Consider the following 22,504-nt stretch of genomic DNA (forward strand, 5'->3'; position numbering starts at 1 on the left):
CTTAACTCTGATAAGTACATGGCATTTCTCCTTATACAATATCTCTTCTATAGCAATAGAGAATTTATAACGTTCACTACTTGGGTAAAGGTCCTACCTCATTTTTTTCTTTGAGTTTTGTGATCATGACAATCACAGGACTGTCTTCCTGCCAAACCATCTGCCAGAAATCATTCACGGTGTTGATCATGGGGCCCTGTGTGGCGATGAATGCTTTCTCTTCGCCACTGTAGCCCTGGTTCGAGTAAAGAGACAAAAATATTGGATTTAGAATTCATGCCTTGCACAGAAAGTTTAGAACAAGTTTCCAACAAAATGGTTCCACTGGTCCAAAAGCAACACAGACTTTCACGGCTTCACTGATTCTAGCACAATTCATCTGGCTGTTCTCCCAGCAAGTAAAGCATAGCATACAGTACTGAGGGGCATGAAGCTCAGTTCTCACCAGCACACCCCCTAGCACCCAGAGCACTGCAGCCAGAGATGCACCGGAGAGGAAAGTACCCACTACCAATGTTGATTATGACTAAACCAATGAACAAACTTTCAAGTAACTAAGTTAAATCATAATTAATCCACAAAACACAAAACAAAACAACAAAACCCAACAATTCCAAATAGTAAGTCCGCATGCTCATCAGAGAGAAATTTATATTTACTTACTTACCCTAATATAATTAGCATTAATGTAAGTGCTCAAAGAATCAGTTACAGTTTTTGGTCTTAAACACACTCTGCTGAGGGGATCTAATGAAGAAAACAAGAAGGAATGCATCAGACAAATGTACTCTTTTTTAAGTTCCTTAGAATACCAATAACGGTACACAGCACACCTGCTACCTTATATACTGACTGTCTGGCTTGTGTCATTGTTTGCTGTTGATGCATCTGTGTGTCTGTCTCTTGATCCACCTGTGTTTACTGAGGGACAATTGGGCCCATCTTGGCCCCTGTCCCTGAACACAAATCTTGCCTGTAAGCTTGAGATGACGAGTTTATTCATCATGCTGTTTTTTGTGGGTTTCTGATTCTTGGCCCCATTTCTTATTTATGCTGTTTTTCTTGTACTTTGGATTTGGAATTTGCACCAGATTTTCTTACTCACTTGTCTTTTCTCTCCTGCCCAACAACAAACACTTGGTCTGGCCAGAATCCCCTCTCCCTAAGGAAGCTGTCTTTAGTTAACATGTGTGGTGGTAGTCTGTTCACCGACAGCAGGGAAATCTGATACTAGGTAGATTGTTCTAGCGCTAGCAACAGTGTCTTAACTGTTCAAGTCACTTACCGACAAGAAGTTGAAAGGTTCTTTGCAAACCATGGTGCTATGGAAAATATGGTAATTATTTTTACCAAGGTTTATGTAAATGAATTAGATCAAATCACCTCTTTATGGTTTCTTTGATCTGACACACTTTGAGCCTCTTAAAGGCAAAAATGGATATTTTTCATTATGTCTAAGACTTAGTGTCTAAGACAGTGCTTCCATGTAGAGTACACACTCAACAAATGTCTATGGCATTGATTTAAATGGTCCTTTCCAATTTTTAAGTCGTCAGTTCTGTGTATCCCTCTCTAGTAGTTGTTTTATTATTGTTTTTCTCTACATAGGTAAACTTGTGAGAGTTTATCATACCCACTGTTCTTACCTCCTCCTCTAGAATTCAATCCTCTTTGTATACACACCAATCCATCCTAACCTTAGTTTTAAATAGGCACCACTCTTGCTGATACCGTCAATGACTCTTTTGTTGAGTTAAACAAATAAGCTTATTGTGGTAATTTTTTTTTCATGTTTTATTTATTTTATTTTTTTAAAGATTTTATTTATTTATTTATTTATGAGAGACACAGAAAGAGAGAGAGAGGCAGAGACACAAGCAGAGGGAGAAGCAGGCTCCATGCAGGGAGACTGACGAGAGACTCGATCCCAGGTGTCCAGGATCACACCCTGGGCCGAAGGCGGCGCTAAACTGCTGAGCCTCCCAGGCGTCCCTCATGTTCTATTTTAATATTTACCATCTTCTATTTTAAGTGCTTAAATTTTTGCCTGCCCTCAATGAATTGTATTGGACTCCTTGAGGGCACGAACTGTATTTAACTAACTTTTATTTATTTTTTTTTTGAAATGAACTTTTGTATCCTTTGTGATTTCTCTCTGGTATGTGGCTTATCAAGTGCTTAAGATCAGAATTCATTTCTGTTAGAACTGAAACACTGTTTTTGACTTCCTAGATTCTTTTTCTTTCTTAGCAAAGGGGACAGGAAACCTTTCGTTCCTTCTCAGTATTCACTGACAATTAGAAGTTTCCATAAACGCTCTACACCAGTGAGACTTGAAAAGAGACCTGTTCCCTTCAGTTTTTATAATGCCTACCATGTATATGATTTATTGGGAATTCAGCCCTACAAACTGCTTAGAAGCAGGTTCCTTGTCAAGCTGACTTAAGTTTAGCTTGGAAATTGGTAATCTATAAGATTTCCATGTATTTAGAGGTTTCCAAATACTTTTGAAACAAGAATGTACCATACGACTGAATAGGGGAAAATTGGCATTCTAACTAAAGTCTTTTAGCCTTTTTAATGTTAGATTAGACTCATAAAAAAAAAAGCTGAGGTTTAGAAAAATTCAAAACCTCATCATCATTGTCATCATCATCCTTATTTTCATCATTACTATTATGATTGTATTCATTTTATGCATTTTAAGTCTACATGCGTATTTTAAATTTACATATTGGTCGAATTCACTATGATAACCTTTTTCAGGATGGGTATTTCTGGATTCTATGTTAAATATTTAGCACACCAGTTATGATACAACTAGGCAGTAGCAGTAACAATTCCAACACCGAGCTATTTTTCTTCCTTCTGCTCTTCCCCTTTTATTTCCTTTCTTCTCTCCTTTTGCTTTCTTCCTCTTTCTTCCACTTCCCCCTCTCTTATTCCTTCTCTTCTTTCTGGTCTCCTTCCTGTTTCTTTTTTCCTCTCAACAAATTATTGAACACATAGAGATTTAGTGTACAGAACACATGAAATCTCCCCATCTGGCTTCTTTAAAACACCTTTGGCAATTTAAGTCTTCTATTTAACAGACAAAATGGTACCTGGACCCTGATACTGTTTTATTTATTTATTTTTTTACATTTGTTCATTTATTTTAGAGAGATAGAGAGAGAGAGTGTGTGTGTGTGGGGAGGAGGGGCAGAGAGAGAAGTAGAAACTCAAGTAGACTCCACGCTGAGTGTGGAGCCCAGTGGTGGGCTCCGTCTAACAACCATGAGATCATGACCTAAGCCAAAACCAATGGTCAGACACTTAAGTGGCTGCATCACCCAGGTGTTCTTGGATCCTGATATTCTAATTGGCATTCTATCAGATTTGGTCAAAGGATATTCTGTGCTGAAGATTTCTTCTCCAGATGGAAATGCATTTGAGATTTGGAGTCCAGGGCAGCCCGGGTGGCTCAGCGGTTTGGTGCCTGCCTCCAGCCCGGGGCGTGATCCTGGAGACACAGGATCGAGTCCCGCATAGGGCTCTCTCCATGTAGCCTGCTTTGCTCTCTGCCTGTGCTCTGCCTCTCTCTCTCTGTCTCTGTGTCTCTGATAAATAAATAATAATAATAAAAAAAGAGATTTGGAGTCCAGAGGAGAAGCTATTGGATGAAAGAAGAGTTTATACTGCTAGTGTATCCTTGGGCAAAGACAGGGCTGTGAGGAATAGCATAGTTCTTCTAGACGAAGTCAAGATAAGTGGGAAATGGGAGGAAAGGCAGGGGTGTGGCTATACCTTCAAGGTGACTGGGAGTCGCCTTCAGTTTGTTATAGGATAGAGAGAGGAATTCAGGCCTGCATTATCCAATATGGTGCCACTAGCCACATGTAGCTAACTTTAATTAAAATAAAATAAAACTTAAAAATCAGTTCCTCAGGTGCACTCACTCTACTTCAAGTGCTCCATTGCCATGTGTAGCTAATGGCCATCGCATTGGAGAAACAGAGCGTTTCCATCACTGTATAGGGTTTGGACAGTCAGGGCTGATTCTGGCAGCGCAAGATGGTGATTACATGGAAATTTGCGTTTTCTAAGATCCTTATGAAAATTGTAAGAGGAAACAGGGCTCTTAAATAGTCTGCTTTTGAAACTGTACGTTTTCTTTCCCTGGTTAGCGTTACTATTTTCCGGAATTGGTTCTGAGGTTAATGATCAATGCATCCTCAGTTAGGTGGAGGAAAAGAAGAATAGTGAGGGCTCACTATCAGTGGGAACTTCCCTTCTCACGAATTTGTTTCTTAATTCTCTCCACAGCCCTATGTAGGAAGGATGGCACAGAAAGATTAAGTCGTCTGCCACAAACTGAATCCTCCTGCCAGAGTAAGGACGCAAGTCTAACCCCTATATTTCGTTTGAGCCACATAACTGGTTGCCTTAATGAGTGGCTCCCTACTTGCATATCTACTGTGTTCAGGGCACTTAATAGAACGGGAAATATAAGTAGGAAATATTACCGGACCTTACATTTTTAAATATAAAATGATGGCCAAAGTAATTAGGTTTTAATTAATATTGTTCTTAAATTTCATCTATATGGCTTTTTATTTGTATAAATAAATTGTGTGCATGGAATAAATACACATAAAACTTGTTATTATCCTTCATTGTTGTGCAAATAACTTCATATTGATGTAGGATCGGTTTTTTTTTTCTCCACTGCTTTTGAGATTTAGGATATAGACATCTTTTTATCACTAATATTTTTTTAATGTTGTGAAATAATGTGATATAAACTTGATCTTCTCACTTTAATCTACCATGTAGAGTGTTCTGAGCCAGGCTGACATCATCCTTAGAGATACAGCTACGATTTAATTGGTTCTCGGTCATCCATATTCTGCTGCAAGACATCTTCCAAATTATATGGCCTTACTAATATGTACAAGCTGGAAGGTTTTTATTTTTTATTTTTTAAGATTTTGCTTATTTATTTGGGAGAGAAAAAGTAAGGGAGAGAGAACACGAGCAGGGGGAGGGGGAGAGGAAGTAGGAGAAGCAGACTCCCCGCTGAGGAAGGAGCCTGACAGGGTCACGACCTAAGCCAAGGGCAGAAGCTTAACTGACTGAACCACCCAGGCGCCCCCCATGCTGGAAGCTTTTAAACTTGAGTTTATTGTAGGTTAAAACAATTGAAAAAACAATATTTAAAATCTTAATCATTTTTAATTATTTTATACAATGTTTAGAATTTATCCCATATTACAGTCTAAAATGAACCATAAAGAATAGCTTCCCATATCAACTCCAGGCTTCTCCGGTGATTCTCAACCAATGGTGTGGTGTGCCCAAAGTATATTTACCCAATTATATTTTGTGCAACAGCGGGTGGGTGGTGTATTCAGGCTACAGACATTTTCAACAGAAAATCCATTATTTGTGACATCAGTTGTCAGCACAGGTGCCCTGGTTCAAGTGATCCACCCAGTTCTGGGAATGGAAAAGCTGACACAGGGCTATGAAGGACTATGTCTGATATCATCAAGGCAGGAAATAGAGAAGGCTGAACTTCACTTTTTTTTTTTTAAGATTTATTTATGTATTTGAGAGAGAGAGAGAGAGAGATAAAGAGAGAAAGGGAGAAAGTGTGTGAGAGGGAAGAGGGGCAGAGGGAGAGCATCTTCAACCCCATTTCCTGCTGAGCCAGGAGCCCCCATGGGGCTCTGTGGGGCTTGATGGAAGGATGCATGACACCATGACCTGAGCTGAAACCAGCAGTCAGATGCTTAACTGACTGAGCCACCCAGGCGCCCCTGAGAAGGCTCAACTTTAAACAATCCTAATAATTTCCAAATCCTTCTGACATTAGCTGGTTAAGTAAAACTGCAATGAGTGTATATGCCTTAGTTTCTTATATTTGGTAAGTTTCAGTTGAAAAATCTTGAGAGAGACAGAGAGGAGCACCACTTGTAGCACATAGCACTTTCACCCCCTTTAGCCAGCTGCAGTCATAAAATATCTTTCAACAGGGACTATATTAATATAGATCCATTAAAAATATGCTATAGAGGAGTGTTTCCAACTCTACCAGAGGGGGAAGCCCAAAAACACCATTAACAGTAATTCTTGATATAACCATAAATAGGGAGAATTTGATGTTTTATGAGTGAATTAATGGGCTTAATTATACAGACTCTACTATTTCAATACCCATACTTTTGAAACATTTTGTGGCTCCATCTTTGAAGAGCTATTGTTTTGAGATATTTATGGGTTTTGCCAAAACCCCAACCATCTGTGGTCTAGTGATTGACAATGTTACATCCTCTCCAAAGCATTTTTGCCACTCTAAGCAGAATTACTTAGTCCTCTCTATACTCCTACACGACTTGGGCCAGATCTCAATTCTGGCTTTTGTTGCTTTGAACATAATCACTCATTCACATGCCTTTCCTCTCTAGCCCATGACCTCCTTGATCTTATAGGCTATTCCTTATTTCTTACATGTTCCTGGCGTCTAGCTCATTGCTTGACATTGATAAATTTCATGAAATTATATTTAGGTCGGGTTTTTTTTTTTTAAAGATTTTATTTATTTATTTATTTATTTATTTATTTATTTATTTATTTATTTATTTGAGAGAGAGCGCAAGCAGGGGGAGCAGCAGAGGGAGACGGAGAAGCTGGTTCCCTTGAGCAGGGAGCCCAACTTGGGGCTGGATCCAGGACTCCGGGATCATGATCTGAGGTGAAGGCAGCTACTTAACCAACTGAGCCACCCAGGCACCTGAGTTAGATTTAGTTTTAACATAGTCTAAACAGTGTTTCTCAAAGTGTGGTGCTGGTATCATCTGTATCAGAATCACCCGGGTGTTTGCCTAGAAGTACGGATTCTTGGGCCCAAACAGCAGACTTACTTAAACAGAATCCCCGGGTGGGACCGAGGACTCTAGATTTTTATAAGGACTCTAGGTGATTATTATGAAATTTTTTGGTAACAGCTTTGTTAGGATGTAATTCACATACCATAGAATTTTGTCATTTAAAGTGCGCCACCATACAGTTCATTCACATAGAATTGTGCAACTGTCACCACGATCAACTCTGTAACATTTTCCTTCTCTTAAAATTAACTCCACAGCTTTCAGTTATTTAGCAGCTATTTCCCATGTCTCTCAGCACTAGGTAACCACTAAGACAGTTTCTGTCTTTATGGATTTGCCAATCTGGACACTTCAAACCGCTGAGCCACCCAGGGATCCCATATCAGTACTTTTTAAAAAGTCTTTGTGGCTTCATCTTTCCAGAGCTATTGCTTTGGACTTCTTATGGATTTTGCCCAAACTCCAACTATCTATTTGTCTAGTGATTGACAATGATATGTTTTTATTTCTCTTCGAATGAAAGAATGGGACTTTGACTAGAATGTCGGAGTCCTATAGTGACTCTCAGATTTGCCTTTTGAGGAACTACCAAACTGTTTCCCAAGTAGTTGCACCATTTTACATCCCTACCAGCAATGTGTGAAGATTCCAGTTTCTTCTATCCTTGCTAATACTTTCTATATAGTCTATCATTTTTATTAAAATCATGTGGATGTGACATGGTATCTCATTGCGGTTTTGATTTCCTTTATGGCTAATAATGTTGAACATCTTTTCAAATGTTTATTGACTGTTCATCTATCTTCTATGGAGAAATGTTTATTCAAGTCCTTTGCTCATTTTTAAATTGGGCTATCTTTTTTTTATAACTGAGTGGTAAGAGTTCTTTATACATTCTAGATAGAATTCCCTGGTAGATGTATAATTTACAATTTTTTCCCCCATTTTGTGAGTCATCTTTCTATTTTCTTGATGGCATCCTTTGAAGCACCAAACATTTTAATTTAATAAAATTCAACTTATCTATTTTTGTTGTTGTTGCTTGTACTTATGGTGTCGTATCTAAGAAATTATTGACTAATTCAAGGTCATGAAAATTTACATCTGTTTTATACTAAGAGTTCTATAGTTTTAGCTTTTACCTTCAGGTCTGATCCATTTTGAGTTAATTTTTGTATATGATGTGAGGCAAGGTCCAACTTTTTTTTTTTTTAAGATTTTATTTATTTGAGAGAGAGAATGTGTGTCAGTGAGAGAAAGAGAGTGCATGCATAAGCAGGGGGAGGAGAAGAAGGAGAGGGAGAAACAGACTCCTCTAATGAGAAGGGAGCCTGATGTGGGACTCAACCCTAGGACCTCGGGATCATGACCTTAACCAAAGGCAGATTATTAACCAGCTGAGCCACCCAGGCACCCCAGGCATCTAACTTCATTTTTTTTTGCATGTGAATATTCAGTTGTCTCAGCATCTTTAGTTGAAAACACTATCCTTTGCCCATTGAATTGTTCGATGAAATCAATTGACCATAAGGTGTGGCACAATAAAATTTTAGAACCATGTGTCTACTGGAATTGTAAGCTGACCATTATAATAAGAGTAATATAGGGGCTCCAGGGAGGGAGCTGCAGGGCGGGAGCGCGAATCCCACAGCGCAGGCCCCGGAGCACAGGGCGCCGGGACACAGCCCAGGATCCGGCCTCCCCCGGGACAGGCAGAGGCCGGGAGGGCCCAGGACAGCAAGGACGCTCCTGCCCCGAGCTGAGCAGATCAGCGGCCCCGCCCCGGAGCCTCCAGGCCCTGCGGACGGAGAGCCGAGAGCCCCGAGCCCCGTAGTTCCTGCGGAGGCTGAATCCAGGCTTCCAGAGCTGCCATAGCAACTGCTGCTGTTCCTCCTGGGGCCCGACCGGGTAAACAACCCCCGCTGAGCCCTGCAGCAGGCAGGGGCAGAGCAGCTCCCCCAAGTGCTAACACCTGAAAATCAGCACAGCAGGCCCCTCCCCCAGAAGACCAGCTGGACGGACCAGTGATACTCCCCCGTGTTCCAATACAACTTGTTTTTGGCCACTCTGCACTGAGCAAAATGACTAGAAGGAAAACCTCACTTCAAAAGAAAGAATCAGAAACAGCCCTCTCTCCCACAGAGTTACAAAATCTGGATTACACTTCAATGTCAGAAAGCCAATTCAGAAGCACTATTCTACAGCTACTGGTGGCTCTAGAAAAAAGCATTAAGGACTCACGAGACTTCATGACTGCAGAATTTAGATCCAATCAGGCAGAAATTAAAAATCAATTGAATGAGATGCAATCCAAACTAGAAGTCCTAACGACGAGGGTTAACGAGGTGGAAGAACGAGTGAGTGACATAGAAGACAAGTTAATGGCAAAGAGGGAAACTGAGGAAAAAAGAGATAAACAATTGAAGGACCATGAAGACAGATTAAGGCAAATAAACGACAGCCTGAGGCAGAAAAACCTACGTTTAATTGGGGTTCCCGAGGGCGCCGAAAGGGACAGAGGGCCAGAATATGTATTTGAACAAATCCTAGCTGAAAACTTTCCCAATCTGGGAAGGGAAACAGGCATTCAGATCCAGGAAATAGAGAGATCCCCCCCTAAAATCAATAAAAACCGTTCAACACCTCGACATCTAATAGTGAAGCTTGCAAATTCCAAAGATAAAGAGAAGATCCTTAAAGCAGCAAGAGACAAGAAGTCCCTGACTTTCATGGGGAGGAATATTAGGGTAACAGCAGACCTCTCCACAGAGACCTGGCAGGCCAGAAAGGGCTGGCAGGATATATTCAGGGTCCTAAATGAGAAGAACATGCAACCAAGAATACTTTATCCAGCAAGGCTCTCATTCAAAATGGAAGGAGAGATAAAGAGCTTCCAAGACAGGCAGGAACTGAAAGAATATGTGACCTCCAAACCAGCTCTGCAAGAAATTTTAAGGGGGACTCTTAAAACTCCCCTTTAAGAAGAAGTTCAAGTAACTCTGAACGTGAATGGGCTTAATGACCCCATCAAAAGGCGCAGAGTTTCAGACTGGATAAAAAAACAGGACCCATCTATTTGCTGTCTACAAGAGACTCATTTTAGACAGAAGGACACCTACAACCTGAAAATAAAAGGTTGGAGAACCATTTACCATTCAAATGGTTCTCAAAATATACCCTAAAAACTACAGAACACTTCTGAAAGAAATTGAGGAAGACACAAAGAGATGGAAAAATATTCCATGCTCATGGATTGGCAGAATTAATATTGTGAAAATGTCAATGTTACCCAGGGCAATTTACACGTATAATGCAATCCCTATCAAAATACCATGGACTTTCTTCAGAGACTTAGAACAAATTATTTTAAGATTTGTGTGGAATCAGAAAAGACCCCAAACAGCCAGGGGAATTTTAAAAAAAGAAAACCATATCTGGGGGCATCGCAATGCCAGATTTCAGGTTGTACTACAAAGCTGTGTTCATCAAGGCAGTGTGGTACTGGCACAAAAACAGACATATAGATCAATGGAACAGAACAGAGAACCCAGAAGTGGACCCTGAACTTTATGCTCAACTAATATGCGATAAAGGAGGAAAGACGATCCACTAGAAGAAAGACAGATAGGATAAAGTCACAGTTCGTAGTCTTGATGTGCATTTATAACTCCAAATGTGGTGTGTATGGAGAAGTTGTGAGGGTGGTAAATGATGAGGTAAGGGTGAATGGGGAAGGCTGGTGCTTTATAATGTAAACTATTTAATTCAAGAAACTTACTTGGCAAAATGGTCTTATAGCGATTTTTAGTTCCATGACGTGGAATGTCAATTTCTTTGGGATCCACGAAGTTCATTGGTATTTCCTGCAAAAATAAATGATATCAAATTAGTGTATCTAATGCTGCCACAAAGAAAATCTTCACAGGGGGCCATCTGATCCAGAGCCCTCCTGAACTTCAAAGTCATTTATAAAACAACAGACTACCACCTCTGGTTGACCAACACCCTTCCTTTCATAAACATATTAGCTGCACCCTGCCAAGCTGACTCTAAGAAACAGCTCTCTGTGTTAGAAAGTATTACTTAACATATGGTTATTAAAGAAACATAAAACTTTGATTAGATTTTTAAGATTCCTTCTGACATAATTGCTAGAAATATATATAGACAGCTGAAAATGGACAATGTATTCAAATTTTAAAAAATCTTTATATAAGTTCAGTACCAAAAATTTCACTATGATGGATTCTCTCTCTCTCTCTCTCTTTTTTTTTTTTTGATGGATTCTCTTTTAACATTGTATGACTCTTTTAGGATTATTAAAACCTCCCTCCCCAAGTGGTAAATATAATATAAAGGGAGTTTTTGTTGATTCAAGAGATGCAATATGATTTTTTTTTGTATTAAGGAATGATTTATAATTCTACTGTTCCACTTGGGGTTGTAAATGCAATATTTTTAGTGAAGAGCATCCGGACACTGTATTCTCCCACTTAACAAGAATATAAATGTTACTTGGAATATATGTCATGTGCCTCAAATAATTGGAGAGGGAACAATTAGAGCAGAAATGGCTCTGAGGAAACAAATTAGATCTAAAAGGTGAGCATCTGTAGATGACTAAGACAAAGAAAGCAGTAAGCCAAAGTTTTCAAAAGAGTTGAAACAAATATGCAAGGATTTGATTATACAAAACAGTATGATCTCTCATTAAAATTCTGCAAAAATTGCTTAGATAAATGTTAACGTGAAATAAAAGAACTTTCATCTTTAGATCACATGAAGTACTATTTTTGTTACTTGAACTTTCTTCAATGGAAAATATAACTCAAAAGCCTAGTCATTGAAATGAAATAAATTATTTATAAATTAATTCAAATTGTCCTAGTTTTTAGTCAGTCTGATAATTTGGGAAAAACCTGGCTAGATCATGAATTTGAGATGTGGTCTACAGACAGGGGTAGCTTACCTTTTAAATATCATTTCCTAAACCTGCATTATTTTAGATATTTATAATACTCCTCCCTACTCTCTGCTGCAACTAATATTATAACTTCTCAGTTCCAGGTTACCAAAATAAGCAAAATTGTTGAATATTCAATAGAAAGCACATGTTTATGTTTGATAATTTCAAATAAGTCAGCCTGTTTTGGCAAAGCCACCATCACCCTTCTCTTTGGTATTCTTTGTTGGCCTTGTCTTTCCTTAAAGGGCTTGTCTCCAAAAAGCTATCTGTGGTTCTAGAAGGGAGTATTAGGTGTACCTTTGGCTAGCTGTGTGATCATTGACTGGTTCTTTCATCTCACTAGGTGTTGTTTTCTTTACATATGAAAAGATGACATACTACAAAGTCTAATTTTTAAAGCTACATGTTCATGTTTTACTTTGGATGCTTAATAATAGCTGACGAAGCTAATAGTAAATCTAGCCCATTGTTAGATACTTCATTATCAGAGTAGTTGCAAATATCTGAACAGACCCTGGAGTGATCAATTTATTAAAATCACCAGACTTGGCTTAAGATGTACAACTGATTTGAGATTTAAAGTGACCCATAAAATGGATCCTCCTTTTGGACAATAATTAAACCTAAGAAGATCTAATCTGTCTCCAAGCTCTCTGAGTAGACGTGTGTTTTTACAAATCCACATATCACCAGCAACACTGATGGGTTGCCATCACTTTTGGTTAAACTTCCTAATCATCTTTAGCCCACATTTGGTATTTCTGTGCTCCTTATTTCATTAAAGGACACTAAAGGTGCCCTGTTGCTCGTGTCACAAACTGGGGTATCATCCCTGATTCTTTTCTTTTCCATGACTGCCTCACCCAATTCAGCCCCCTTTTTGCAGATTCCTATAGGGTTTCCCTATTTTCACTCCTACTGAGTTCAGACCATCATGATGACAGTTCCACAGGATTATCTCTAGATACCCCAACATACCCCTTTATTTTCTAATGCTTACTGCACTGCACATAGAGAGATCTTTTTAAAATTCAAGATAAAGTCCAAACTTTTGAATATGTATTAAGACTCAGGTTCCTTTTATAACTCTGGAGGCTCAACTTTTGCCCCTTCCCACCTTAATTTCAATGCTCCAGTTGAAACAAACAATTGAATTCCCCAGTGACGGCAAGGCTGTTCCTGCTTTCTGGAATGCCTCTTCACAGCCCAGTTCCTTCTTGGCATTTCTTTGCCTGACCAGCTCCTATGTACTCTGCCTCAATTTTGTATTCACATTCGGGTTTGAACACTTACCAGTGGTTGATGAGATGTAGGGTGGATCTAAAGCCTTGTACTTAACCTTAAGCTTTTATTTTATTTTATTTTATTTTTACATTTTTATTTTTTTTTATTTATGATAGTCACAGAGGGAGAGAGAGAGAGAGGCGCAGAGACATAGGCAGAGGGAGAAGCAGGCTCCATGCACCGGGAGCCCGATGTGGGATTCGATCCTGGGTCTCCAGGATCGCGTCCTGGGCCAAAGGCAGGCGCCAAACCGCTGTGCCACCCAGGGATCCCAACCTTAAGCTTTTAAACTCTAACCATTTGTTTACTGTAAGCTGCTTGAGTGGAGAACGGTGCCATTTTAGTAGGTGCCTGTAGGGTCTAGTTTATCAAAATATCTACTGAAGAGTGAACAATAAACAGCGAGCTCACCATGAATTCGCTTTGGAGTAAATGTGAACTTGCCACGACGTCCCTCAGCTGTGATCTTGTGAGTATTCGGCTGGCTGACTGCAGGTACTCCATTGCTACCTTCTCCCGTGGGGTTGGGATAGCCACAAAGGGTTCGACATTCCCCAAGCTACTCATGTCCAGTGTAAGAGATACATTGGACCCTCGCCTGCATTGAGGAAGAATGTTAATAGGTTTGGAAACCACATGAGTTATTTTGATTACACAAACTGGTCTTCCGTACATACACCCAGTTCACCAAGAACTTCTACAGATAAAAGGACCAAATGTTTTTGTTTTTTTTTAATGGTACCATAGTTGACTATAGCAACCATCCATAGTTTCTTTATAGGAAACTGACAGTTTTGTTGTTGGAAATAAGTCTGAATCAAGAAAATGCACTATAATTTATTAATGGGTATACTCGATACAAAAATAATAGGATGGTAGTCATATTAAGTGAAAAATTTAGGAAAAGTAAACATCACATTTGAATGAACAAATCATGTATAACACAACTTTATTGTTTGTATGTCTGATAGCTCAGAATGTAAACCATATAGCCACCTAATACTCTTGACACCAAAATATTGTACACATGATCTTACTGGACATAGGAAGCTCAGAGAAAAAAATATTTTAGTTCATATTATTGACATTGAAATAGAATTTAACAGTTTTAAAATGTCTCTACTGTTTATAATTTCTGAATGAATCCCTAAGAAATAGCATCTGTATCCTCCATTTATGTATATACGTATGCATGCATGTGTGTTTGTGTGCGTGTATGCGTACGTATTTATTTAATTCTATGATAAACTCATAAGGACCACAGAGATCACAGACTCTTATTCTGAGTTTTAATTTAGCTTTCCTCTGTAATTTCCTCTTCTTTTTGGGTGATGAGGTGGGGCTCTTCCAACTTATAAAGGCCCCTCCTGCCCTGGATAGAAGGTGTGAGTGCTTCTTACCCGTAACCTTAGTTGTGTGGAACCAAGAAATAACTATAAAATAGCCTGTGCAAGACCAACGGTCAAAGTCAGAGATTGTATTCACAAGAACTATTAAATTTAAAGAACTATTAAATTTAAATTTATTAAACTTTTTCTAGTTTTTATTATTATGCTTCGGTATCTCTGAGGTGATCAAATATGGTGCCAAGGAAATGGAGAATAGGGTGTGAACAAAGACAGTAAGAGCAAATTCTAGTCCCAGCATACTTCATTTGAAGGGTGTTTTACATGCTTCCGATAGAAATCAGGAAATATTCACGTGGCTAGAGCTTAATTTTATTTTTATTTATTTATTTATATTTTTATTTTTTTATTTATGATAGTCACACACACAGAGAGAGAGAGAGAGAGAGAGGCAGAGACACAGGCAGAGGGAGGAGCAGGCTCCATGCACTGGGAGCCCGACGTGGGATTCGATCCCCAGTCTCCAGGATCGCGCCCTGGGCCAAAGGCAGGCGCTAAACCGCTGCGCCACCCGGGATCCCTAGAGCTTAATTTTAAACAACGGGAAATTGTTAGAACATACAACAAAAACCCAACAAGCAAAAGCCTGTATGTTCTTTCCTCTTATGAATTTGCCTCTGGTTGTAGCTTTGGGGCCATTCTATAGTTTCATGTGTAATGTCATTTTTGTTAATTTCTTAATGGTTTGTAATTGTAGTTTTAATTCCTGGTTTCACTTGACATTTGTGTGTTTATGAATTTATCTTCCTTATTAATTTCTAGTTATTGTACACACAAATAATCCAATAGTGGTTGGACTTCTAATGTTTGGAATTTCTCCATTCTTTTTTTGAAACAAATACTATGATACATTTTTCTGAATATTTCATAGATACTTTTGGGGGCAATAGACTGATTACCTATTTATATCTATCTCTGTATTTATAAACTTATCTATGTACATATGTGTATATATATATATCACCTTATTTAATATATTATTATATATTATTAAAGATATTATTCCAATCTATTTCTTCCTACTGGATTTCTTGAAGCCTGAGATGTATGATCTTCCACAACATTTGTTTTGTTATTTTTCCTTATATTCCTAACAATATTTACTTTATGTATTTCAGCCATTGTTTTATTTGAAAAGATGAATAATTATATCTTTTCTGTAAATTTTATCAATATTAAGTAATTACATTCCTATTAGTTTTATGTTTTGCCTCACATTTGACATTTTCCCCCCAATTTTGTTGAGACAATTTATATACAGCACCATATAAGCTTAAGATTTTTGGCATCATTAACTGGCTTACACATATTGTGAAATAATTACCCCAATAAATAAACTTAGTTAACATTCATGATCTTCTATAGATACAAAAAAGAGAAAAGAAAAAGTTTTTTCCTTGCTATGGAAACTTAGGATCCACTCTCTTAACAACTTTCAAGTGTACCATACAGCAGTGTTAGCTATAGTCATCATGTTGTACAGGACATCATGTACATTACCTAGTTTATTATGTATTACTTATCTTAACTGGAAGTTTGCAACTTTTGATCACCTTCCTCTAATTCATCCTTTTGACACCTCCCAACCTCCAACTTAAAAAAAAAATTAATATTGACATACCTGCTTTTTTTTTTTTTTGCATGTTCTTCAAAAACCTTTTCTAGTTTTTATTATTATGCTTAACTGTTTTTGAATCACTGTTAGGGATTAGGGAAGAGCATATTGGATACCTCATAAAATATCACCTAGCCGATAGGGGTATGTTTGTCCTCCTTTTTTTTTTTTTTTTTTGGTGGCTGTTGGTGGTGGTTGACTAGGTTCCTGTGTTTTTGAGTAGGAGGTAAACAGCTGAGGAGGGTGAAGAGTGGTACTATTCTCAAACCAAGAATTTTAATCTATTTTTAGTGGGAAAGTAGTTTCTACAAGTTTCTCAATCCAGTTTCTCTGGCCTTTAAATTGTCAGAAATTCCTTCTTAATTCTGATAATACATTGTTTATTAGTTTTTAGTGTGTTTGTGAGAATTTGGCTTTTGCTGGCTTCACAGATTTTTTTTTTTTTTTGTAAGGAGTTGGGACAGGCCATACAAGGGATTGCTAATCAGATGTCATTTTATTTTATTTTACTTTTATTTTTTTTCAGATGTCATTTTAAACCATTAGTCCATGTAATCAATGTTCAGCCCCAAAAGAATAAAGTATCTGCAGCCTGTCCAGTGAGTGATACTCAGTGCTATGGTGGTTTAGTAGGAAGGGGGTCTCTTCCATCCAGAGTGGTCAGAGGTGTATGAAGAGCAGGCATTTGAGTTAAGCCTTGAAGGTTAAAGTTCAATAGATAAGTTTTCGGGAAAGGGTTCTTTCAGGGAGAGAGCCCAACAGGAGAAAAAAAAAATAATGGAAGCAGGAAATGATAAGGCATCTTTGAGAAATGGCATATAAGCAGTTTGAGCCAGAGTTCAGTTGTATAAAAGTGTATTTTGGAATTGGGGAAGGGTTCTGTAGGAGAAATGAGAGAGAAGCAAGAATAATAGAAATAAGCCTATAAATAGCCTGCCCAAATCCAGAAAAGAGAATTTCAAATATCAGGTTATATAAACTTCTATTAGGGCTTTCCACAGCATACATTATTGGGGGATTAGAAGCCTCTGAGATTCCATGTGTAATAGGGTCCATTTGATCTAGGGAGCAAAATTTCTGAGGATTCGGTGAAACCTTGAGAGCCATGGAGGCATTTTCATGCAAGCTTGACTTCGTAAGGGAGAACGACTTTTGTCTGGCAAGGGAAGGAAGAAAGGAAACTAATATTTATGAAACATCTCTGATTTGCCAAGCACGGTTCTAAGCACCTTCACATATGGTATTCCCATCTCCATAGCAGCTCTCTGAGGTTATTACTTTCCCCCATTTTATAGGTGAAGAAGGAACGAACTTAGAGACACAAACGTGGAACAAAGACACAGTCCAGGTAAGAGTATGAAACCCAAGACCTCTCTGGTTTGCTACCCATCAGCAAGGGTATGGTGGGCAGTGTTCGTTAGGCTAGTCAGTGCCCCGTGTGGAGCTGGGGGCCAGCTGTGGGAGGAAGGCCAAAGCCACCCAAGTCTAAGCAGACGCAGTGTAGTACTCAGAGTGCAAATTCCATCTCTACAGTCAGGGTTGTCTGGGCTCAACTTCCTCCTCTCCTGAGTCCCTGCAGCACACCTGTGGTCAGCCTACCTAGCCTTGTGCATCTCAATATCTTCTTGGTGAAGTGAGGAATCCAGGACACCTGCGTCAGAGGGTAACCATGAGGATTAACCCGACAGGGTAAGTAAATTGCCTGAAAGGAGTGGTGCCTGGCTACGATTCCAGGTCACAGTGGCATCAAGTCTGATACGACTCTTGCCTTCTGCCTCTCTAAGGGATCTACCTTCAGAGATCTTTGCAAAAACTCAAAAACGAACCTTAACATCTTGAAATTAATGGACAGGATCAACACGTCTGGCACTACGGAAAAATACATCCTTCTCAGTGACCTATTTATCTCAAAATTTCCCTTTATTATGGCAAATTCATTTCCCCCGTACCCTCGGCAATCCCAGAACACTTCACCTCAACACCTCAGACAATGTCTCAAAGTTCAATTAAGGAATTAATCATGTCCAAGCTGTTGACCTTATGGAGAGCATTCTTGCACAAAACAGCCCTTATCGTGGTGGTGCTCTTCTATCCTGGCCGTGAAATATTACCATAGGATGTCGTTAACATGGAAAAAAAAAATCCCTGCTTTTGTTAATTCTTGTTTTTAAGGAACAAGCAATATTAAAGTTAATTGAAATACAGCGGAATTAGACAATCAGATGAGTAGGATCAACCTGAAGCACTTGCCCACTTCTTAGGTCTTGTGCATCCAGAGGAGACATTAAACACACATCTATACCTGTTTTAACTTTAAAGACACATCTATGTATGCTTTAGAGTGTTGTTTTTTTCGACATAAAAGTAATGTGCTCATTGTAGAAGGTTTGTAGAAGTCTTAAAAGGGAAATTAGTATCAGTCACATAAAGTTCACTAGCTTTTATTTAGTTTATTAAGAACATGTTTGTTTATTTGAGCGAGGGGGGGGGGAGAGGGAGAGAGATGATGAGAGAGAGCACGAGCAGGGAGGAGAGGAAGAAGCAGGCTCAACCCCAGGACCCCCGTGTTACGACTGAGCCAAAGGTAGACAGACGCTTAACCAACTGAGCCACGCAGGAACCTCAAGCTTCACTAGCTTTTAAATTGGCTTTTAAGTGTTGCTGTGCTAATGGCAATAATGACAGTGACTGATCGTTTTGAATTTTATTTCTTTGGTTAGAATTGAGGATAATACATTTTTACATCATTATAGTTCATTTATCAGTCCTTACCTTTAAGAACTGTCTATCATACTCTTTCCTAATGTTTATACCAGAGCATTATTGTATTATTGTTGACTATGATATATAAGACATTAGTTATTTCTCAGAAATACGTGTTGCATCTATATGGCTTATTCTTGACTTAAAACACCAAGGATTTTTTAAAAGTTATATTTACTTTCCAACATGTCAATCTTTGTGTGTGTGTGTGTGTGTGGCTTCTTGCATTGCTTTGATACATACAAATTCTTCTGGAAGTTTCATTTTTACTAAAAGCTAATCTTTTAATCTATCTCTATTTTGGGTATGGTAAAGTTGAGAATCAACTAGATTTCTTTCCCCCAAATAGATGATCAATGTGTCTAAAACAATTTACTGAACCATCTGGGGAAAACAGGTGTTTTGCAATCATAGAATATTAGGTTTTTAACCAGCTATTACTGACTAATGATCTGGAGGAGAAAATACCACTTTCCTGAATCAAGAGGATCCATAAACCAATGTGGTAAGAAGTAAGGATAGAATCAGAAAGACATTTCAAACAGAAAATAAATATCAGAAATCAAGAGAGAATACAAATTAAGATCCGGGGCAGGGGGAACCCTAAAGAATTTAGACGAAAAAAAAAATCGACAGAAATAACAGGAGCCCTGGACCTTTAATAGAAACTGAATGTGGAAAACGAAGCACACACACTCTTATTGAGACCTTGCTTCTCCTTTGTTATGTAACTCTGGACAAACTGTTTAGACTTTTTTATGCCTCATGATCGCTGTTGGACAAAAGGGAACATAATAAAAAGCTTTATCAAGCTCCTGCCATAGCACCAATTATTATTTATGCCAAAAAATAAATAAGCGAGAGGAAATTCAAAAGATACCAATGCAAACAATTGAAGGAAAAAGCAAATTCTTAAGGAAAGGTAAAAGGAATGCAATAAACAGCATGCTAATTACAATTAAGTAAAAAGGAAAACATGTATAAATCTGATGGCCCAGGGCCACACATCCATTTCAGCAAGAGCTTAAAAACAGTGCTCTGTTGAAATTGTTCCATTCTGCACCATTGCTCTTAATGACCAAGAAGTGGGAGGAAAATACAGCTACAAATATAAGGACACTACAATGGACTGTTAGAATAACTCAAAAATAAGTATTTTGTTTTCCTGGTCTTTGGGGAGGTCTGTGGAATTTTAGAAGCTGGGTTTAGAGGCAGAAGAGCTATGGTTTCCAGCACTGGGGCCATCAGGCTATGTCTAATTCTCGGATATGCTGGTCCCTTAGCAGTGCCTCGCCCACCGAGAACAGTGAGACTCGAAGCCCGAAAAGGAAGGGAAATGGGAGTCAGAGGACAAAGTGAAACGAATGATCATTTTGCCTGGAGTCCAGGAAGATTTACTTCTGAAATGACTGGATTAAGAAGTTAACTTTCAAAGGGAAGTGGTGGTAGCTGCTTATCTGGAAGTATTAGAAATGAGAACAGAAAAATAGGCATCTAATTAGGGAAATACAAATCAAAACCACAATGAGATACCACCTCACACCATTGAGAATGGGGAAAATTAACAAGGCAGGAAACCACAAATGTTGGAGAGGATGCGGAGAAAAGGGAACCCTCTTACACTGTTGGTGGGAATGTGAACTGGTGCAGCCACTCTGGAAAACTGTGTGGAGGTTCCTCAAAGAATTAAAAATAGACCTGCCCTACGACCCAGCAATTGCACTGTTAGGGATTTACCCCAAAGATTCAGATGCAACGAAACGCCGGGACACCTGCACCCCGATGTTTCTAGCAGCCATGTCCACAATAGCCAAACTGTGGAAGGAGCCTCGGTGCCCATCGAAAGATGAATGGATAAAGAAGATGTGGTTTATGTATACAATGGAATATTCCTCAGCCATTAGACACGACAAATACCCACCATTTGCTTCAACGTGGATGGAACTGGAGGGTATTATGCTGAGTGAAGTAAATCAATCGGAGAAGGACAAACAGTGTATGTTCTCATTCATTTGGGGAATATAAATAATAGTGAAAGGGAATATAAGGGAAGGGAGAAGAAATATGTGGGAAATATCAGAAAGAGAGACAGAACATAAAGACTCCTAACTCTGGGAAACGAACTAGGGGTGATGGAAGGGGAGGAGGGCGGGGGGTGGGCGTGAATGGGTGACAGGCACTGAGGGGGACACTTGACGGGATGAGCACTGGGTGTTATTCTGTATGTTGGTAAATTGAACACCAATAAAAAATAAATTTATTATTAAAAAAATGAACTGTGGACAGATTATGTTTCTAAACATAAAATAAATAAAAATATTAGAAGGAAAAAAAAAGAAAAATAGGCATCTACAGATGGTAAGAACTGAGTGCAGAAGGAGAGCAAACAGATTGGATCTTTGAGAGCTTTCCCAGCCTTAATGCTTTCGTTGTGGTTGTTGTGTAAAGAATATATGTAGCTCATTCACAGCGGTCTTTATCGCCGTACACATCCGATCCCACATGGTGAGAAGTGAGATGGTTAATACTGACGCCCTCTTCAGATCTGAACCATTGTGAGTCTAGGACCTTCAGTCCTGCCCTCCCCTCCTGGTGTGTGCCCTCCCCTCTTTATAATGATCACACATCTGACAGTCTTGGCTTCATCCCAAAGGTGAGCTCAGACCCTTCCATCTCCCACTTGATTTTTCTTATTTAATTTTGCTTGATTTGTGCACATTTTTAGTTTTCTAGGGTACTCTTAATAAAAAGAAAAGAAAAAAGAGACTTTTTTTACTCACTTGAAATAACAAAGGAGTTAACAATGGTGAGATAGTGAGGTGAAGTCCCTTTACTATGTGTGGATTGACTGGCCCCCAGGGTTCTTTGAAACTCTCTGATTCTACTACTTTCAAGTTCCAGAGGTGATGGTATTAATGGATGGTTTGCTGTTTCTCTCTATCTCTTTACCTTCAAATAAACTATATATAGTACTAACTCCCTTCCTGGACCACTTGACAAATGAAAGGGTAAAATTAAAAAAAAAAAAAAAGTTAGGGAGTGCTAGGAGTTTTAAATTGTGGCTTCAATTCAAAGCCCCTGGAAAGTTAAATGTGACATAATGCAGTGTTACTAATTTCTAAAAGCTGAAATAAATGAATAGATATTGTGACCATCCATCGTAAAATTTCCCAAAAGGAAATCCTGTAGGGAAGAAATGTAACAAGGATAAAAGAGACCAAGCACAGGCCCAGGAAGATGACAAATGAATTTCAGTCTAAAGCAAAAAGAAAATCTCACAACGCGGAGAATATTTTTTGGTGTGGGAAATGATTGATTTCCCTACTTGAAAGCACTGACTTCACTAGGTAGATCGCTGCTCTCCGTGTTGAGTGATTAGATAAAAATTTTTGAATTTGTGCAAGGATATCTGATCTTTCATGCATGCATAGGACGAGGCAAAAATTTATTACATCCTTCTTTTATTGTTTAAAAAAATAAAAGTCAAGGGGGCACCTGGATGGCACAGTTGGTTAAGCAAATGACTCTTGGTTTTGGCTCAGGTCATGATCTCAGGGTTCTGAAATCAAGCCCCATGTAGGGCTCTGTGCACGCAACA

General features: G+C 38.8%; 1 protein-coding gene across 2 annotated transcripts in view; it reads right to left on the bottom strand.

The window, feature by feature from the left end:
• Positions 1–22,504, bottom strand: part of PTPRR (protein tyrosine phosphatase receptor type R) — a 234,830-nt gene that overhangs the window by 32,704 nt on the left and 179,622 nt on the right. For both annotated transcript variants that reach the window (XM_055327798.1, XM_055327799.1), the window contains 4 exons: positions 13,534–13,720; positions 10,651–10,735; positions 668–747; positions 98–235 (listed from right to left, as the gene is read on the bottom strand). In XM_055327798.1, coding sequence (XP_055183773.1) covers positions 98–235; positions 668–747; positions 10,651–10,735; positions 13,534–13,720 — 490 coding nt within the window. The remainder of the gene's footprint in view (positions 1–97; positions 236–667; positions 748–10,650; positions 10,736–13,533; positions 13,721–22,504) is intronic.

Source organism: Nyctereutes procyonoides, unplaced genomic scaffold, assembly GCF_905146905.1.
Source record: "Nyctereutes procyonoides isolate TBG_1078 unplaced genomic scaffold, NYPRO_anot_genome, whole genome shotgun sequence".
Taxonomy (NCBI): Eukaryota; Metazoa; Chordata; class Mammalia; order Carnivora; family Canidae; genus Nyctereutes; species Nyctereutes procyonoides.